The sequence below is a fragment of the Coregonus lavaretus genome (genome assembly GCF_964263955.1).
Source record: "Coregonus lavaretus genome assembly, chromosome: 39".
In the NCBI taxonomy this organism is placed as follows: domain Eukaryota; kingdom Metazoa; phylum Chordata; class Actinopteri; order Salmoniformes; family Salmonidae; genus Coregonus; species Coregonus lavaretus.
The window spans coordinates 25,391,772-25,411,863 of record NC_140026.1 but is presented as its reverse complement, the minus strand read 5'-3'; the positions used below and the strand labels follow the sequence as shown (position 1 = coordinate 25,411,863).

At 41.0% G+C, this 20,092-nt stretch overlaps 1 protein-coding gene across 1 annotated transcript in view; it reads right to left on the bottom strand.

Moving 5' to 3' along the window:
- Nucleotides 1-3,284: 3,284 nt before the first annotated feature.
- LOC311113111 (stromal interaction molecule 2-like) overlaps nt 3,285-20,092 on the bottom strand; it is a gene marked incomplete at both ends in the record, with an annotated part of 99,253 nt that continues 82,445 nt past the window's right edge. The window contains 10 exons of the mRNA XM_084156254.1: nt 3,285-3,882; nt 4,071-4,257; nt 6,755-6,993; nt 7,512-7,612; nt 10,501-10,662; nt 11,384-11,561; nt 11,827-12,004; nt 15,360-15,475; nt 16,864-16,975; nt 17,582-17,693. Of these exons, the coding sequence (XP_084012380.1) occupies nt 3,285-3,882; nt 4,071-4,257; nt 6,755-6,993; nt 7,512-7,612; nt 10,501-10,662; nt 11,384-11,561; nt 11,827-12,004; nt 15,360-15,475; nt 16,864-16,975; nt 17,582-17,693 (1,983 nt within the window). The remainder of the gene's footprint in view (nt 3,883-4,070; nt 4,258-6,754; nt 6,994-7,511; nt 7,613-10,500; nt 10,663-11,383; nt 11,562-11,826; nt 12,005-15,359; nt 15,476-16,863; nt 16,976-17,581; nt 17,694-20,092) is intronic.

Below are 20,092 nucleotides of genomic sequence, written 5' to 3'. Positions count from 1 at the left end.
CACACACACACACACACACGCGCACACACACAGTACCAGTCAAAGGTTTGGACACCCCTACTCCTTCAAGGGTTTTTCTTTATTTTTACTATGTTTTACATTGTAGAATAATAGTGAGGACATCAAAACTATGAAATAACACATATGGAATCATGTAGTAACCAAAAAAGTGTTAAACAAATCAAAGTATATTTTATATTTGAGATTCATCAAATAGCCACCCTTTGCCTTGACAGCTTTGCACACTCTTGGAATTCTCTCAACCAGCTTCACCTGGAATGCTTTTCCAACAGTCTTGAAGGAGTTCCCATATATGCCAAGCAAGTCTCTTCTTATTATTGGTGTCCTTTAGCAATGGTTTTTTTGCAGCAATTCGACCATGAAGTCCTGATTCACATAGTCTCCTCTGAACAGTTGATGTTGATGTGTCTGTTACTGAAGCATTTATTTGGGCTGCAATTTCTGAGGCTGGTAACTCTAATGAGCAGAGGTAACTCTGGGTCTTCCATTCCTGTTGCGGTCCTCATGAGAGGAGTTTTATCATAACGCTTGATGGTTTTTGCGAATGCACTTGAAGAAACTTTCAAAGTTCTTGAAATGTTCTGTATTGACTGACCTTCATGTCCTAACGTAATGATGGACTGTAGTTTCTCTTTGCTTATTTGAGCTGTTCTTACCACAACACAACTGATTGGCTCAAACGCATTAAGAAGGAAATAAATTCCACAAATGCACTTTTAAGAAGGCATACCTGTTAATTGAAATGCATTTCAGGTGACTACCTCATGAAGCTGGTTGAGAGAATGCCAAGTTTGTGCAAAGCTGTCATCAAGGCAAAGTGTGGCTATTTGAAGAATCTCAAATATAAAATGTATTTTGATTTGTTTAACACTTTTTTTGGTCTCTTCACTATTATTCTACACTCTTGACTGGTAGTGTATGTATGTATATGTGTGTGTGTGTGTGTGTGTGTGTATATATGTATATATATATACTTTTGAAGTCGGAAATGTACATACACTTAGGTTGGAGTCATTAAAACTTGTTTTTCAACCATTCCACACATTTCTTGTTAACAAACTATAGTTTTGGCAAGTCGGTTACTTTGTGCATGACACAAGTAATTTTTCCAACAATTGTTTACAGACAGATTATTTCACTTATAATTCACTGTATCACAATTCCAGTGGGTCAGAAGTTTACATACACTAAGTTGACTCTGCCTTTAAACAGCTTGGAAAATTCCAGAAAATTATGTCATAGCTTTAAAAGCTTCTGATAGGCTAAGTGACATTATTTGAGTCAATTGGAGGTGTACCTGTGGATGTATTTCAAGGCCTACGTTCAAACTCAGTGCTTCTTTGCTTGACATCATGGGAAAATCTAAAGACATCAGTCAAGACCTCAGAAAATAAATGGTAGACCTCCACAAGTCTGGTTCATCCTTGGAGGCAAATTACCAAACGCCTGAAGGTACCACGTTCATTTGTACAAACAATAGTACACAAGTATAAACACCATGGGACCACACAGCTGTCATACCGCTCAGGAAGGAGACGCGTTCTGTCTCCTAGAGATGAACGTACTTTGGTGCAAAAAGTGCAAATCAATCCCAGAACAACAGCAAAGGACCTTGTGAAGATGCTGGAGGAAACAGGTACAAAAGTATCTATATCCACAGTAAAACGAGTCCTATATCGACATAAATTGAAAGGCCGCTCAGCAAGGAAGAAGCCACTGCTCCAAAACCGCCATAAAAAAGCCAGACTACGGTTTGCAAATGGGGACAAAGATCATCGTTTTTTGAGAAATGTCCTCTGGTCTGATGAAACAAAAATAGAACTGTTTGGCCATAATGACCATCATGTTTGGAGGAAAAGGGGGTGACTTGCAAGCCGAAGAAAACCATCCCAACCGTGACGCATGGGGGTGGCAGCATCATGCTGTGGGGGTGCTTTGCTGCAGGAGGGCCTGGTGCACTTCACAAAATAGATGGCATCATGAGGAAGGAACATTATGTGGATATATTGAAGCAACATCTCAAGACATCAGTCAGGAAGTTAAAGCTTGGTCGCAAATGGGTCTTCCAAATGGACAATGACCCCAAGCATACTTCCAAAGTTGTGGCAAAATGGCTTAAGGACAACAAAGTCAAGGTATTGGAGTGGCCATCACAAAGCCCTGACCTCAATCCTATAGAACATTTGTGGGCAGAACTGAAAAAGCATGTGCGAGCAAGGAGGCCTACAAACCTGACTCAGTTACACCAGCTCTGTCAGGAGGAATGGGCCAAAATTCACCCAACTTATTGTGGGAAGCTTGTGGAAGGCCTCCCGAAACATTTGATCCAAGTTAAACAATTTAAAGGCAATGCTACCAAATACTAATTGAGTGCATGTAAACTTCTGACCCACAGGGAATGTGATTGAAGAAATAAAAGCTGAAATAAATAATTCTCTCTACAATTATTCTGACATTTCACATTCTTAAAATAAAGTGGTGATCCTAACTGACCTAAAACAGGGAATTGTTACTAGGATTAAATGTCAGGAATTGTGAAAACTGAGTTTAAATGTATTTGGCAAAGGTGTATGTAAACTTCCGACTTCAACTGTGTATATATGTATATATATATATCATATAATCCATAGCGAAAGACATTGGAAAATGCTCCAAGCGATTTTGGCTGCAATAGGCTACCATGTGTCGCATCTCCAATGCCTCTCCCCATACATCATTCTCATCTCTACTGTACACATCAATATTTACTCAGCGAACAGCGGCGGTCCTTCCCCAGAAAACAGGAAAGCAGTAGTGCAACAAACTTTAGTAGTATTTTTTTTCTGAAAAGCAATTTGTCAAGTACAAGCCCACGATATAAACCCCCTCAACCCCCAGATAGAACACGTGACATTTCTTTTTTGGTTCTTTAACTAAAAAAGTACCAGAAGACGGTGAGTAAGCAGGCTCATGCTTTTCACGGTTGCCTGGGCGATGGCAGCTGGCATGACCCTTTACTTTTTTACCTTTCTGTGACTTTTGAAGGCTTATCTGTGAGGCTATGAGTGAGCAGAAACAATGAAATAAAAGGCATTATATTGAGGCGCCCAGACAAAGCTACATTCTGTCTTTGAAGAATAAAAAGGAAAAAGAGAAAGAAGGAACAATGGAACAAAAAAAATAGTTTTGGGTTCCGTTGACAACGTACATTTTTTATTAAGGCTAAAATGACTTAATCTTGATCCTTTTTTTGTCCCGTCCCCCCTCTCTCTCTCTGAGTACTACTACTTTTTCTTCTTGAACAAGCTCTTGATCTTGGACGAGGACCTCTTGGTCTTGTCTCCGTTGTCACAGGAGTCCTGAGAGGAGGTACTCTGTAGCTTATGCTCCTTTCCCCCTGCCCCCCTGCCCTCATTGTCCAGTGAGGTGAGGGATGGGTAGTGCACCACCACCACCCCCCCTGCCCCCGTCATGCCTGCGGGCAGCTGGCCCATGCTATAGGACTTCTCCAGGATGCCGTTGAATACGGCCTTGTTGCCCGCCGTCGAGGTGGCGAAGGACATGCTGTGGGACTCTGGGATGGAGCCACGGGTGAGGTCGGGTGAGCCCTTGTGTTTGTGCGTGTGGGAGTGTGAGTGGTGCTCCAGGGCAGGGGAGGGGTTGGCCGAGGAGGGGGTCGTGGGGGACGCGGCTCCCCCTTGAGGAGGGGGTGAGTCCCGGATGTAAGTCTGAGGCTCTTGCTGGCTCAGCATCATCAGCTCTTCGCGGGAGATCTTGCGGTAGGGGGTCTCTGGGCCCGGCATGCAGGGGTTGGTATAGGACTGTTTCCGTCCCATGGAGGAGTTGAGAGAGTCTGTGTCTGATGACGTATCCTGAGTGTCCCTGTCCCTGAGAGCGAGAGAGAGAGAGAGAAGAGAGACAGCAGAGAAAGAGAGCAGCGAGACAGAGATAGTAAGAGAAATAGAAAATGTTACAACACAACTAACATCATTCAAAGTCTTATATTCTAAATAAATTACCCTAAACTGATCCGGTATAAAAGAGGGCAGAGGTGGTGAAATGTAACATACCCCTTTCTCTCGATGAAGAGGATGTGTTCTTCTTCTCCCTCTGGGTGGTAGGAGAGGAGTGGGCTGGCTATAGAGAGCAGGTCAGGGTCGGCAGACATCATTGAAGGCTGCTGGGTGCTGTAGAGACTCCGGCGGGACCGACACAGGCTGCTGCTGCGCGTCAGAGGGGGCCGCATTATAGAGGCTGCTGGGAAATACCAGCGAGACGGGATGTAGGTTACACTGCCAGATGTGGTCATAACCATAGTCATACATATAGTACTTGGACTGAACACACACAACTTAAAACACACATTTTAAATCTATTTTAGCGTTGTTGAGGTAAAATCAGACGAAGTACACTCACATGCTGTACTGACCATCATCACTTTATAAATCAGATTACTTACTGTATATGAGTAACGCTGTAAAGTAACGTAACTTTTTCAAAAAAAAATTATTACAGTTACTTTATCAAACAATGCGCAATACTTTCACAATCATATCTCTACCGGGCCCATGTTTCCATGATCCGATCTCAACTTGTTTCTTCATTTAGTTCTCGAGCGAGCGGAGAAAGGCTGTTTGGAGAAATGTCAAGACAGCTGCTGTCCATAGAAATGTATAGAGGGAGCACCTATGATTTGTGCTATTGATAATTTATGTGATAGCAAATCCCATAGAGGGCCTTCCGTCTAATGGCAAGTGTGCCCTCTATACATCTCTATGGGACCGTGTGCCTGCGGTTTATAACCAGAACTGGCGGCTTGAGAAAATATTTTTCATGAAAAGATAGGAAATCTGTACAGATGTTTGACTTACAGTATATATAGCTAATGAAGCAGCCCATACAGTTGAAGTTGGAAGTTTACATACACCTTAGCCAAATACATTTAAACTCAGTTTTTCACAATTCCTGACATTTAATCCTAGTAAACATTCCCTGTTTTAGGTCAGTTAGGATCACCACTTTATTTTAAGAATGTGAAATGTCAGAATAATAGTAGAGAGAATGATTTATTTCAGATTGTATTTCTTTCATAACATTCCCAGTGGGTCAGAAGTTTACATACACTCAATTAGTATTTTAATATTAAATTGTTTAACTTGGGTCAAACGTTTCGGGTAGCCTTCCACAAGCTTCTCACAATAAGTTGGGTGAATTTTGGCCCATTCCTCCTGACAGAGCTGGTGTAACTGAGTAAGGTTTGTAGCCCTCCTTGCTCGCACATGCTTTTTCAGTTCTGCCCACAAATGTTCTATAGGATTGAGGTCAGAGCTTTGTGATGGCCACTCCAATACCTTGACTTTGTTGTCCTTAAGCCATTTTGCCACAACTTTGGAATATGCTTGGGGTCATTGTCCATTTGGAAGACCCATTTGCGACCAAGCTTTAACTTCCTGACTGATGTCTTGATGTTGCTTCAATATATTCACATAATTTTCCTTCCTCATGATGCCATCTATTTTGTGAAGTGCACCAGTCCCTTCTGCAGCAAAGCACCCCCACAGCATGATGCTGCCACCCCGTGCTTCACAGTTGGGATGGTGTTCTTTGGCTTGCAAGCCCACCCTTTTTCCTCCAAACATAACGATGGTCATTATGGCCAAACAGTTCTATTTTTGTTTCATCAGACCAGAGGACATTTCTCCAAAAAGTACGATCTTTGTCCCCATGTGCGGTTTTGGAGCAGTGGCTTCTTCCTTGCTGAGCGGCCTTTCAGGTTATGTCGATAAGGACTCATTTTACTGTGGATAGAGATAATTTTGTACCTGTTTCCTCCAGCATCTTCACAAGGTCCTTTGCTGTTGTTCTGGGATTGATTTGCACTTTTCGCACCAAAGTACATTCATCTCTAGGAGACAGAACGCGTCTCCTTCCTGAGCGGTATGACGGCTGCGTGTTCCCATGATGTTTATACTTGCATACTATTGTTTGTACAGATGAACATGGTACCTTCAGGTATTTGGAAATTGCTCCCAAGGATGAACCAGACTTGTGGAGGTCTACAATTTTTTTCTTGGCTGATTTCTTTAGATTTTCCCATGATGTCAAGCAAAGAGGCCTTGAAATACATCCACAGGTACACCTCCAATTGACTCAAATGATGTCAATTAGCCTATCAGAAGCTTCTAAAGCCATGACATAATTTTCTGGAATTTTCCAAGGTGTTTAAAGGCACAGTCAACTTAGTGCATGTAAACTTCTGACCCACTGGAATTGTGATACAGTGAATTATAAGTGAAATAATCTGTCTTTAAACAATTGTTGGAAAAATTACTTGTGTCATGCACAAAGTAGATGTCCTAACCGACTTGCCAAAACTATAGTTTGTTAACAAGAAATTTGTGGAATGGTTGAAAAACGAGTTTTAATGACTCCAACCTAAGTGTATGTAAACTTCCGACTTCAACTGTATATAGCGCAGCATTTGTAGACTAGCACAGGAAAGCAGCGCCACAGATGAAAGGAGGAACTAGTGATCGCCTTGCTCCCTCTGACAGTCAAACAAACGGTGAGATTGATATTTTTTTCATGAAAGTAATAATATAATATAACGTGTTACTCTCTACAAAGTAATATTGCAAAGTAACGTGTTACTTTTGTTAAATGTAATGAGTAACAAGTGATCATACACTCACATTCAGTCACTTTACAACTCTAACTGGAGTATTTGCATTTCTGTGACAACCTCTATACTTACAGGTGAATTGTGGAATGATTGGAGGCGTGTCCTCGTCGAGGTCGTCCACCCCGCCCGCGATGGGGTAGGGGGGCACGGCGACGCGGGGCATGACCACCCAGCTGTGGTCGGAGTACAGGGTGGCGGTCAGGCTGGGCAGCCCAGAGTTGTGCACCAGGGGGAAGCCACACAGTTTCTCAATCTGCTGCCAGCGGTGGAGACGCTCCCTCAGGCAGGCCGTCACCTCCGACAGGGACTTCCTGGAACAATCAATCAATCAATCAAATCAAATGTATTTATAAAGCCCACTTTATATCAGTAGTTATCACAAAGTGCTTTTACAGCCAACAGGCCTAGACCCGAAACAGCAAGCAAAAGCAGAAGCACATTGATTGGTAAGGAAAAACTCCCTAGAAGGAAGAAATCTAAAGAGGCACCCAGTTCAGATTGGAGGTCCAACCTCTTCTGGCTGTAACAGGTAAACAACTGTCTTTATCCAGACATTACACTTGGGTTTTTGTGCTTATACCACTAATGCATGGACAACAAGTTATTGTAATAGGTATTGATACCCTAGGTAGACTTCGACATATGTGGGGATCCTGCTCGTCTCGATCAGTAATCAATAGCTAGTAAATCCCCAAGTCTTTCACATCAATTCAGCTCATGGACAAAGACATATGAGAAAATACAATGTGGGTGAGAGTGCGTATTTGTCTATGCATGTGTGTGTCTGTTGTGTGAATGCGTGCGTGCATGTGTGTGTGTGTTATCCTACTTGGCCTCTAGGATCTTGTGGTCCACTTCATCCAGTGATGAACTGTGGGCGACGTGAAGTGTTCCAAACACAGAACTCCTCTTCTTTTTGATTTTCTCTGCCTGAAACCCATTTGAAAAAATACTATAATATACTATGCTCTAAATACTGTAGTATTACTATATTTATGTAGTATAGTATTCACTGTAGTGTTTTTGCAGACATGCCTGTAGTATACTGTAATATTTACTGTAGTGTTTTTGGATATGACTGTAGTATACTATAGTATTCACTGTAGTGCTTTTGTGGGCATGACTGTAGTATACTGTAGTAAAGTTTATTATACTATAAATACTGTAGTATTACTATAGTATATACTATAGTAATTATTGCAGTGTTTTTGCAGATATTACTGTAGTATTTACTATATAGTGTTTTTTGTTTTATTATCTTTGACATAAAAGTGGGGGCTTTCTCCTTGATGAAACCTTGATTTTTTCCCCCCCCATAACCTGTAAGACTGGGGACTGAATGGATAGTTCAGAGCTTCTGCTCTTTTCTATAACCTGTAGGGAACACAATATGTGGTCTATACTTGGCATGTAGGTTTCTCACTTGTGGGTGGCACACATTGAGGTATGGAGGATGAGAATGGGTGGAGCATATTCAAATTAAATAATGTAGTATTACTATAGTTTAAAAACATTGTGTTTTAGCTGACATTACTGTAGTATTTACTACAGTTTTTTTTTGTGGATAATACTGTAGTATTTAATGTAGTATAATACAGTGTACTACAAAATTCTATAGTAAGCACTACACTGTTGAGGGATACTACATAAAGTGTATAGTATAGTTTTCCACAGTATACTACAACATTCTACAGTAAGCACTACACATGATCGAGGGATACTAAAGTGTAGTATAGTATTCTATATTACAAACCGGGTAGTTTGGCTCTGGATGCTGATTGGCTGAAAGCTGTGGTATATTGCCCATATGCCACACCCCATCGGGCCTTATTGCTTAAGTGTACTACAGTTTACTACAGAATACTGTTTGTGGGAACAAAGAAATACACACTATATGACTATTCTATGGTAACACTATCATCACTGAATGCATATCATCCAATATTTGCTGTCTATATTACAATAAAACATCAGTGCCTTCTCTTTCCAAATTTCTGCCCAGTTTAGCTGTTGTTCATGAATAAATTAAACAATGCTACATCTCTTGCCAAGACCATAATCTGTTGGCTGGAGCAGAAACAGACTGGCATCCAGGCAATCCTACATGCACTAATATACATTACATGGCCAAAAGTATGTGGAGACACCTTCAAATTAGTGGCTTCGGCTATTTCAGCCACACCCGTTGCTGACAGGTGTATAAAATCAAGCACACAGCCATGCAATCTCCATAGACAAACATTGGCAGTAGAATGGCCTGTACTGAAGAGCTCAGTGACTTTCAACGTGGCACCGTCATAGTCAGTTTGTCAAATGTCTGCCTTGCTAGTAGAGCTGCCCCAGTCAACTGTAAATGCTGTTATTGTGAAGTGGAAATGTCTAGGAGCAACAATGGCTCAGCCGCAAAGTGGTAGGCCACACAAGCTCACAGAACGGAACCGCTGAAGTGCGTAGCGTGTAAAAATCATCTGTCCTCGGTTGCAACACTCACTACCGAGTTCCAAACGGCCTCTGTAAGCAATGTCAGCACAAGAACTGTTCGTCGGGAGCTTCATGAAATGGCTTTCCATGGCCGAGCAGTCGCACATAAGCCTAAGATCACCATGCGCAATGCCAAGTGTCGGCTGGAATGGTGTAAAGCTCCCTGTTATTGGACTCTGAAGCAGTGGAAACAGGTTCTCTGGAGTGATGAATCACGCTTCACCATCTGGCAGTTGGATGGACAAATCTGGGTTTGGTGGATGCCAGGAGAACACTACCTGCTCAAATGCATAGTCCCAACTGTAAAGTTTGGTGGAAGAGGAATAATGGTCTGGGGCTGTTTTTCATGGTTCGGGCTAGGCCCCTTAGTTCCAGTGAAGGGAAATATTAACGCTACAGTATTCAATGACATTCTAGACCATTCTGTGCTTCCAACTTTGTGGCAACAGTTTGGGGAAGGCCCTTTCCTGTTTCAGCATGACAATGCCCCCGTGCACAAAGCGAGGTCCATACAGAAATGGTTTGTCGGGATCGGTGTGGCAGAACTTGACTGGCCTGCACAGAGCCCTGACCTCAACACCATCGAACACCTTTGGGATGAATTGGTATGCTGACTGCGAGCCAGACCTAATCGCCCAACATCAGTGCCTGACCACACTAATGCTCTTGTTGCTGAATGGAAGTAAGTTCACGCAGCAATGTTCCAACATCTAGCGGAAAGCCTTCCCAGAAGAGTGGAGGCTGTTATAACAGCAAAGGGGGTACCAACTCCATATTAATACCCATGATTTTGGAATGAGATGTTCGACGAGCAGGTGTCCACATACCTTTGGCCATGTAGTGTACAATACGGTGTCCTACAGAGACTAGTTTTATCAATAAGTCCTCAAATTTGGCCAAGAGGTCAAATATGACCACATCTACTTTAATGAGAGCAACATATTGCTGTGCCTCAGTGTGTGCTTTCACAGCTTCGCAGTTAATTGACTTCTGGAATTGTCTGATGAGTCATTCTCACTGCAAGTTACAAAGGCAAAAACAAACAATGCAATTAAAAAGTAATTTAGCTGTATCATCCCCCCAAAAAAATTGGGGAATAAAGCTTTAATTTTGTTTCTGTGTGCATGTGTCTGTGCGTGTTTTCAGACATTTTCAATTACACAAGTGCAAAAGGCTTATTTCCATATTGCACCTTAAAATGTAACACTCAACTTATTTACAAATTCAAAACCTAATGAACCAACCCATTACATCCCCAAAATCACCCTAAACCTGCTCCTACTTAAACTTGACACTGTCTCCTAGGAAGTGATGTCATTTGGTCTCCAGGAAGTTACCTCTTCCTTAGCGACAGTGAGCTGTAGCTCTGCGCTATGTTTCTTGATGTTGTAGTATTGGACCTCCACCTCGTGGGTGAGTTGTAGCCACATCTGTAGGGCCTCTGGCACCGACCACTCTGTCTGCATCTCCTTCTCCGCCCGCTTCAGGGCCATACGCACCTGGGGACAGGAGGGGGGGCACATTTAGGCGTCGCACACGCATGGAATAATATTAAAACATGGCATAAAAGTGTACTGTATTGTACATAAGTAGTCTCTCTAGAGAGACGGGTTGCCTCCCACATTGTAGCAATGTTCCGGCTTACATGTTTGTACGGATACAACGTCAGTTTAGCATAGAGGAACTACGTCACTGGCTATGTCACTGCCCTATCCGCTTGTTGCCCACGTAGCTAGCAAGATGGAGATCACAGAGGTTATTTTTAATGAGTGCATTTTGCAAGTGGCTAGTTTGCATCAACTACCTTTGTTAAAAACTCTGTTTTTAATTATTTGACTATGTCAATATGTCTCTGTTGTAAATGTTTTGTGGCCAAACTGGTGGCAGTTGTGAAGAAGTCATTAGTTGGAGGAGTTAATTGCAAATTATGTCATTGTTGATTCAAGTCTTTTTTCATGAATTATTCTATTTGCTCGTGAACCATATGGTCTATCCACTAGAAACTCATGGAAAATATGGACACAGATATAATATTAAGAAAAAAAACATATTTTATATGATGAAAATAAAATAAACTTAAAATAATTAAAGTATAAATTACCAAAGTTTCCATAAATTACATATTACTTACCAAAATTGCTGACAATTCTGGTAACTTTGGTAAATTACTGGTAGTTTTTCTACCTTAATGATGTGCAACACACTCTCCATGGTTCCTACCTGCACCAGCTCCTCCTCAGCATATTTGAGGCGGCTGAGCTCACATTCTGCCCCCTGGCGGAGCTCACGGAGGCGGTACGACTCCTTCTTGGCCCCACTGATCTCATCCCTCATCTTCTGCTCCAGGTTCTGCTTCTCCACCGCCACCGTGCGGTTCTCCTCCTGGGCCTTTTCGAGGCTGGAGGGGGTTGAGAGAGAGACAGAGAGAGAGACAGGGTTAGAACCTATTATATAACATGATCACTTAAAGTTAAATTAATTTAACTTAATTAATAATTCTTCAGACTTCATACCATACACCAAACATACAACATCAGAGCCAATAGACAACTAAACCCTGTGTATGCCATTTGTAAATCATCTTTAAAACAATTGTAAACCAACTAAAAACCATAATTAAACACCTTTTACAAACCATTCATAAACAGCATCAGGCTACATACCGTCCCTGAAGGTCCATGAGGCTCTGCTCAGCACTCTGCAGGCTCTCCAAGTCCTTCATCATCTGACCCATGTGCACCTTGGAAGACTTGTTCTGGATGTAGGCGAACCAGCAGCCCCCTATCCCGATCACTATAGATACCATCAACACAAAGTCCTTCATCCAGTTGTGTTGTGGACCTGAGGGGGGAGAGTGAGTGAGTGAGGAAATACCCTGTGCAAGGTACATCATCCTACGTCATACTTCCAGGGCCATGTCCCGGGTCTTTTGAATGAGCTCCAAGATTATTGTTAAATTCATGAAAGTTGCTACATCATTTTTTAAAAACGTATTAATGTATAATACACTACTGTTCAAAAGTTTGGGGTCACTTAGAAATGTCCTTGTTTTCGAAAGAAAAGCAAAAAAATTTGTCCATTAAAATAACATCAAATTGATCAGAAATACAGTGTAGACATTGTTAATGTTGTAAATGGCTATTGTAGCTGGAAACGGCTGATTTTTTTATGGAATATCTACATAGGCGTACAGAGGCCCATTATCAGGAACCATCAGTCCTGTGTTCCAATGGCACGTTGTGTTTGCTAATCCAAGTTTATCATTTTTAAAAGGCTAATTGATCATTTAGAAAACCCTTCTGCAATTATGTTAGCACAGCTGAAAACTGTTGTGCTGATTAAAGAAGCAATAAAACTGGTCTTCTTGAGACTTGTTGAGTATTTGGAGCATCAGCAATTTTATGTTATTGTAATGGACAAAAAAATAGTTTTTCTTTCGAAAACAAGGACATTTCTAAATGACAAAGCGAAAACAGGTTTTTAGAAATTTAGCAAATTTACAAAAAAATTTACAGAAATATCTTATTTACATACAGTACGTATGTAAATAAGATATTTCTGTTAAATTTTTTGTAAATTTGCTAAATTTCTAAAAACCTGTTTTCGCTTTGTCATTATGAGTTATTATGTGTAGATTGATGAGGAAAATAATGTAATCCATTTTAGGATAAGGCTGTAACGTAACAAAATGTGGAAAAAGGTTGTCTGAATACTTTCCGAATGCATACAATTATATTCGTATTTGTGTATTGATTTACTCATACCCGATGCCTTTTATCAAAATATTTGACACTCAAGAAGTAAGACACGTTAGAAATGTCTAATTTGAACTACATTTCCTGTAGTGTTGTTAGCATGCTGGAGCATTCCTGCTCGAGTTGAGGACTTAGTTACTGGCCATTTGATGTATATTATATTTGATTACACAGGTTTTTTTTTCTACTGAACATTGCCAACCAGTTCTTTATGAAAATGCACAAAAAAATGTTTTTGTAGACCGGCAAGTTGTCGAAAGATTTGTAGTTCATGTGTGTAGTTCTAATGAAACGATTGTAACTATTCGGCTTTGTGCTTCTTTTTGGGTGACAAATACATTGAAAACCGGCATAGGGTAAGTACATTCATACGAAAACACATACAGTGCCTTCAGAAAGTATTCACACACCTTGACTTTTTACACATTTGGTTGTGTTACAGCCTCAATTTAAAATTAGATTTCTTGTCACTGGCCTACACACAATACCACAATGTCAAAGTGGAATTATGTTTTTAGAAATGTTTACAAATTAATTGAAAATGTAAAGCTGAAATATCTTGAGTCAATTAGTATTCAACCCCTTTGTTATGGCAAGCCTAAATAAGTTCAGAAGTAAACATTTGCTTAACAAGTCACATAATAAGTTGCATGGACTCACTCTGTGTGAAATAATAGGGTTTAACATGATTTTTGAATGACTACCTAATCTCTGTATCCCACTCATACAATTATCTGTAAGGTCCCTTAGTCAAAGCAGTGAATTTTCAAACACAGATTCAACCACAAAGACCAGGGACGTTTTCCAATGCCGACATTGAATAACCATTTGAGCATGTTGAAGTTATTCATTACACTTTGGATGGTGTATTAAATACACCCAGTCACTAAAAAGATACAGGCGTCCTTACTAATTCAGTTGCCAGAGAGGAAGGAAACCGCTCAGGGATTTCATCATGAGGCCAATGGTGACTTTAAAACAGTTACAGAGTTTAATGACTGTGATAGGAGATAACTGAGGATGGGCTGAACAACATTGCAGTTACTCCACAACACTAACCTAATTGACAGATTGAAAAGAAGGAAGCCTGTACAGAATACAAATATTCCAAAACATGCATTCTGTTTTCAAAAAGGCACTAAAGTAATACTGCAAAAAAAAATGCCAAAGCAATTCACTTTCTGTCCTGAATACAATTGTTATGTTTGGAGCGAAGCACAGTCAAAATCCTACAGGAAAACCTGGTTCAGTCTGCTTTCCATCAGACACTGGGAGATTAATTCACCTTTCAGCAGGACAATAACCTAAAACACAAGGCCAAATATACACAGGAGTTGCTTACCAAGAAGACAGTGAATGTTCCTGAGTGGCCTAGTTACAGTTTTGACTTAAATATGCTTGAACATCGATGGCAAGACTTAAATGGTTGTCGACCATTGAGCTTGAAGAATTTTGAAAATAATAATGGGCAGATATTGTACAATCCAGGTGTGCAAAGCTCTTAAAGACTTACCCAGAAAGATTCACAGCTTTAATCACTGCCAAAGGTGATTCTAGCATGCCTTGACTCAGGGGTGTGAATACTTATGTAAATTAGATATTTCTATTTCATTTTCAATACATTTGCAAACATTTCTAAGACCATATTTTTACTTTGTCATTATGGGGTATTGTGTGTAGACGGGTGAGATTATTATTATTATGTTTAATCCATTTTGAATTCAGGCTGTAACACAACAAAATGTAGAATAAGTCAAGGGGTATGAATACCTTCTGAAGGAACTGTATATATTTTTTAATCAAATTAAAATGTAGTCTATAAAGTTATTTAGAATGGCATATTATATTAATTTGCCATTCAAGGTGAAAGATTTGAATGAAATATAGACCTACTACTTCTATATTCTCATACTCAAATAAGTATTTTTACATTCATCATCAGCCTTATGGTTTCCAATGTTCGTGATAGGTCAACATTTCATCGGGGGCAGGAATAGAGAATCTAGACCAGTTGTCTGGCATCATAATCACTTGGCACAGTAACAACGAGAGATCAACTGATCTGCTGGTTTAACCTTGTGGGTTTTTCGTTGCAATCAAGCTTAGTTTAGCCCGCAGGTGCATATAATCTCCAGTCTGTAGCATTTTAAGAAATCCAGCAATAACCTGCAGGAGCAGGTTAAGTTCTGCCTGTTCATTGCAATCGAGCCAGTGCATTTAGCAAAATAACTGATTTCATACACATCTAAAATCTATGAATTAAAAATCTGAGAATAGTAATATTTTAAACACATGAAGGTACCCATAAGCAATCATTTCCGATGAAAAAACACGTGAAACATTGGTGGATATAGCATTTTGGAAATAAACTATTCACTTGTTCATCATTTCCTTGATGTTTGATAAATACTGTTGCCAAACAGACACACATACATACTTACGTAAGGGAGGGCCGAAGAGCACAGCGTCTAGTGCTTTTAGATTTAGCTTCTGTTTGTGCCGCTGGTCTAATATCTTTAGCTGACCTGACATAAACGACGGTTCGTTCGCCGCTAATCTGAAATAGAGAGAGAAAGAATGGATTGGTGAGGGTTGGGAATGTTTTCACAAGAACTATACTCTATTTGTTTGAGAACTTGTTCAACCATGCATACATACATGTCCAAGTAAGCAAACGTGTGTGTTTCTGTATCTCGTATCATGTGTTAAATGGCCATTGGTGTGTGTGTGTGTGTGTGTGTGTCAGAACGTGCCTGTGTACTCGTGTCACCACCACCATCTTAAACTGGATCAGACAACATGGCAGCCAACGACACCTGATCCACTGCTGTGACATCATTTCATGAGTCAGTGCCCGCAGGTACGGGGAGGTAACACAACACCCCTGACCCCCTAGACGCCCCCCCTCCCATCCCCCTCAACTCCCTTCCACCCTCCTCTATCCCCCCTCCCACTCTATTCTTTTCATGTACTCATTCTATACATACGTCCAGCTAGCAGTGAATCTCATTCCTAAAGAGCTTCTAATATAACCTCTCTAACTCATATTGATGACATCTAAATAGGTGGTTTCAAGTTCGGGGTCATGATAAAAACTGGGGTGTAAGTACACTAAATTGCACTAATGTGACTACATGGGTAGGGAGATTTTGTGTCAGTCGAAGCGGGAATATGGTGTGTGTGTGTGTGTGCGTGCATGTGTTTTAGCGTGCCTTTGTGCGTGTGTCTCTGTCACGTTTGTTAGTTTCTTTCCCATTCCACCTGCACTACCTCACATATCCAGCAGTCAGCAGCGTTGGTCTGAGTAGCATTGCGCGTGCACATTTGTTTTGTGGCTCTTATCATAGAATTACATATAGAATCACTTAATTTAGTATGATCTCCATGGGCCTAGTAGACATAGTAAAGATTTGGCATATAACTTTTATAATTGTTTCATGTATTACCTTTTCATGTGGCATAAACACAACCAGTCGATGTTTTCATCGGATTGTCAAACAATCACTTTAAAAGGCACTCCTGTTGGCTACCCGTGCACATTTGTCCACTCACAAAATAACTGTGCACCCACAATTTGATGAATGTAAAGAGACATCTGTTACAAAACAACTAAAAGTGTTATGACATTCTGCGATTGTCATTAGGCCCACTACAAGTTTCAAGTTTTATTAGTCGTATGTACGGGATACAAATGGTATACATCGTCCAACGAAATGCTTACTTGCAGGTTCCTTCTCGACAATACAACAACAATAAGAAATAATAAGAATATGAAGAGAAAGTAAATGGCTTTGTAGAATTTATGCGTCCACTGCTGTACTCGTGCGTCTCGATCTGGGCCACTTATCTCTGCCTTGGCAAAATGTTAGTGTTCTCCTCGAACCTCAACTCAATTTGGAGGGTATACTGAGGTGTACTCTATTTGTAGTGTGATAAAGTGCTCACCGAGGCAGAGTGTTTCCGTTGATCCGGAAGTCTCTGAAGTTCCTCTCATACTGAGGCAGCTCCACCGACTCCTTAAGCCACTGGACTGTGTCCTCCGTCGTCCAGTTATGAACTACAGAGAGAGAGCGAGAGGGAGAGGGAGAGAGAGAGAGAGAGCTGCATTTCCGGACAAAATGTAAAAAATATAAAACAATTAGTGTCATTCCCCAAATTTGAAACCCTTATTCAAGATTTCAAAGACCTCTCTGATGAGAATAGGCTACCCGTCCTGTTGGGGGAGGACGCAGAGAGCTGTGGGTTGGCAGCCCACTATATTGCTGCCTTGCATCAAATGAGGGACAGTGTCTGACAGACCAACCAACCTGCACATGTCCTCTATGCCATTGTTATTGTTATTGTTCAATGTATGGTTATTTTGACCCTTGATTATTGTTGTTACTGTTGTCCCTTTGACAATATTGATTATTCTAATTATGTTAATACTGTGGATCTCCAAAGTACGCTTTGGCAAAATGTACATTGTTTCATCATGCCAATAAAGCGAATTGAAATGAGAGAGACAGAGAGAGAATGTCAGTTACACCATGTCCTTCCATTTAACATTTGTCTTCCCTACCTACCTCCAGTATCCCAATCCCTACTTCCCTCCCTCTCTCGCCTCCTCCCTTCCTCTTTCTAACCCTCCCTCCATCCTTCTGTCCTTCCATCTCTCTCCTACCTTCAGAGGCTTTCCATCCCTTCCACAGCTCTTCCACAGTGATGTGTTGGTCTTCTCTGTGCAGGTTACTGTGTTTGTTGGTTTGTTGTTGCTTCATATCTTCTCTAATAAACTGCAAGAAGAAAAACACATTTAGTTATTATTACCGGTTATCCCATGCAGTGTATATATAGCATTGTATTGTTATAGACTGCAATCAAATTGACACAGTTAACATCGACTAAATTAAGTTAAATGCAGGATGGGAGTTACAGTGAGGGAAAAAAGTATGTGATCCCCAGCTGATTTTGTACGTTTGCCCACTGACAAAGAAATGATCAGTCTATCATTTTAATGGTAGGTTTATTTGAACAGTGAGAGACAGAATAACAACAAAAAAATCCAGAAAAACGCATGTCAAAAATGCTATAAATTAATTTGCATTTTAATTAGGGAAATAAGTATTTGACCCCCTCTCAATCAGAAAGATTTCTGGCTCCCAGGTGTCTTTTATACAGGTAACGAGCTGAGATTAGGAGCACACTCTTAAAGGGAGTGCTCCTAATCTCAATTTGTTACCTGTATAAAAGACACCTGTCCACAGAAGCAATCAATCAATCAGATTCCAAACTCTCCACCATGGCCAATACCAAAGAGCTCTCCAAGGATGTCAGGGACAAGATTGTAGACAAGGCTACAAGACCATGGCCAAGCAGGTTGGTGAGAAGGTGACAACAGTTGGTTCGATTATTCGCAAATGGAAGAAACACAAAATAACTGTCAATCTCCCTCGGCCTGGGGCTCCATGCAAAATCTCACCTTGTGGAGTTAGAATAATCATGAGAACGGTGAGGAATCAGCCCAGAACTACACGGAGGATCTTGTCAATGATCTCAAGGCAGCTGGGACCATAGTCACCAAGAAAACAATTGGTAACACACTACGCCGTGAAGGACTGAAATCCTGCAGCGCCCGCAAAGTCCCCCTGCTCAAGAAAGCACATATACAGGCCCATCTGAAGTTTGCCAATGAACATCTGAATGATTCAGAGGAGAACTGGGTGAAAGTGTTGTGGTCAGATGAGACCAAAATCAAGCTCTTTGGCATCAACTCAACTCGCCGTGTTTGGAGGAGGAGGAATGCTATGACCCCAAGAACACCATCCCCACCGTCAAACATGGAGGTGGAAACATTATGCTTTGGGGGTGTTTTTCTGCTAAGGGGACATGACAACTTCACCGCATCAAAGGGACGATGGACGGGGCCTTGTACCGTCAAATCTTGGGTGAGAACCTCCTTCCCTCAGCCAGGGCATTGAAAATGGGTCGTGGATGGGTATTCCAGCATGACAATGACCCAAAACACACGGCCAAGGCAACAAAGGAGTGGCTCAAGAAGAAGCACATTAAGGTCCTGGAGTGGCCTAGCCAGTCTCCAGGCCTTAATCCCATAGAAAATCCGTGGAGGGAGCTGAAGGTTCGAGTTGCCAAACGTCAGCCTCGAAACCTTAATGACTTGGAGAAGATTTGCAAAGAGGAGTGGGACAAAATCCCTCCTGAGATGTGTGCAAACCTGGTGGCCAACTACTAGAAACGTCTGACCTCTGTGATTGCCAACAAGGGTTTTGCCACCAAGTACTAAGTCATGTTTTGCAGAGGGGTCAAATACTTATTTCCCTCATTAAAATGCAAATCTAAATTTTTGACATGCGTTTTTCTGGATATTTTTGTTGTTATTCTGTCTCTCACTGTTAAAATAAACCTACCATTAGAATTATAGACTGATCATTTCTTTGTCAGTTGGCAAACGTACAAAATCAGCAGGGGATCAAATACTTTTTTCCCTCACTGTATGACATTGCAGAGAACCCTGAACAACACCAGACATGACTTTCAGTGTAATGTTAGATCTAGTCGTTGTCTTTCTATGGTCAGGCTACAGGTATTGTTGTGACAATGATGTTTGAGAAGTCTGGACCCAGTCACAGCCCACAGGGCAAACTCCACAACACACATTCACTCTTTTCTTCCTTTTTAGGAGAGGGAGGGAGGGAACACACAGGGTCTGGTTTGAATGAATAAAGACAGGTCTATTGCTGCAAGACACAGCAGATCTAGAATCAGTTCACAGAGTGACCGGTCTGATATGAATGAATAGAGACAGGCCTGCTACAAGTGATCCTAGAAATACTGAGTCATTGTAGCAACTATGAAACTAATTGAATGCAGTAAGGCGGTGGGGAATTGCATATAGTGATAATCACCACCAACATATGACACACATCCAAAATAAACAGAAATGTTGACATACGTTTTTGCATTGGCCAGTTATAGGCCAATCAACCATAAACAAAGGATATAAAGGCTAGAGATAGGCTAAATGATGTGGCTATAAACCATAAAGGTTATCTTGAAGGAATAGCTCAATGTGGTTCTCTGTGTGGGTTATGTGGGTTGGACTGTCTATAGTATTAATTGCTGTTATATCTTGTGGTCTTGCGATAAGTTACTGGAAGGCAATATTTACATTTAC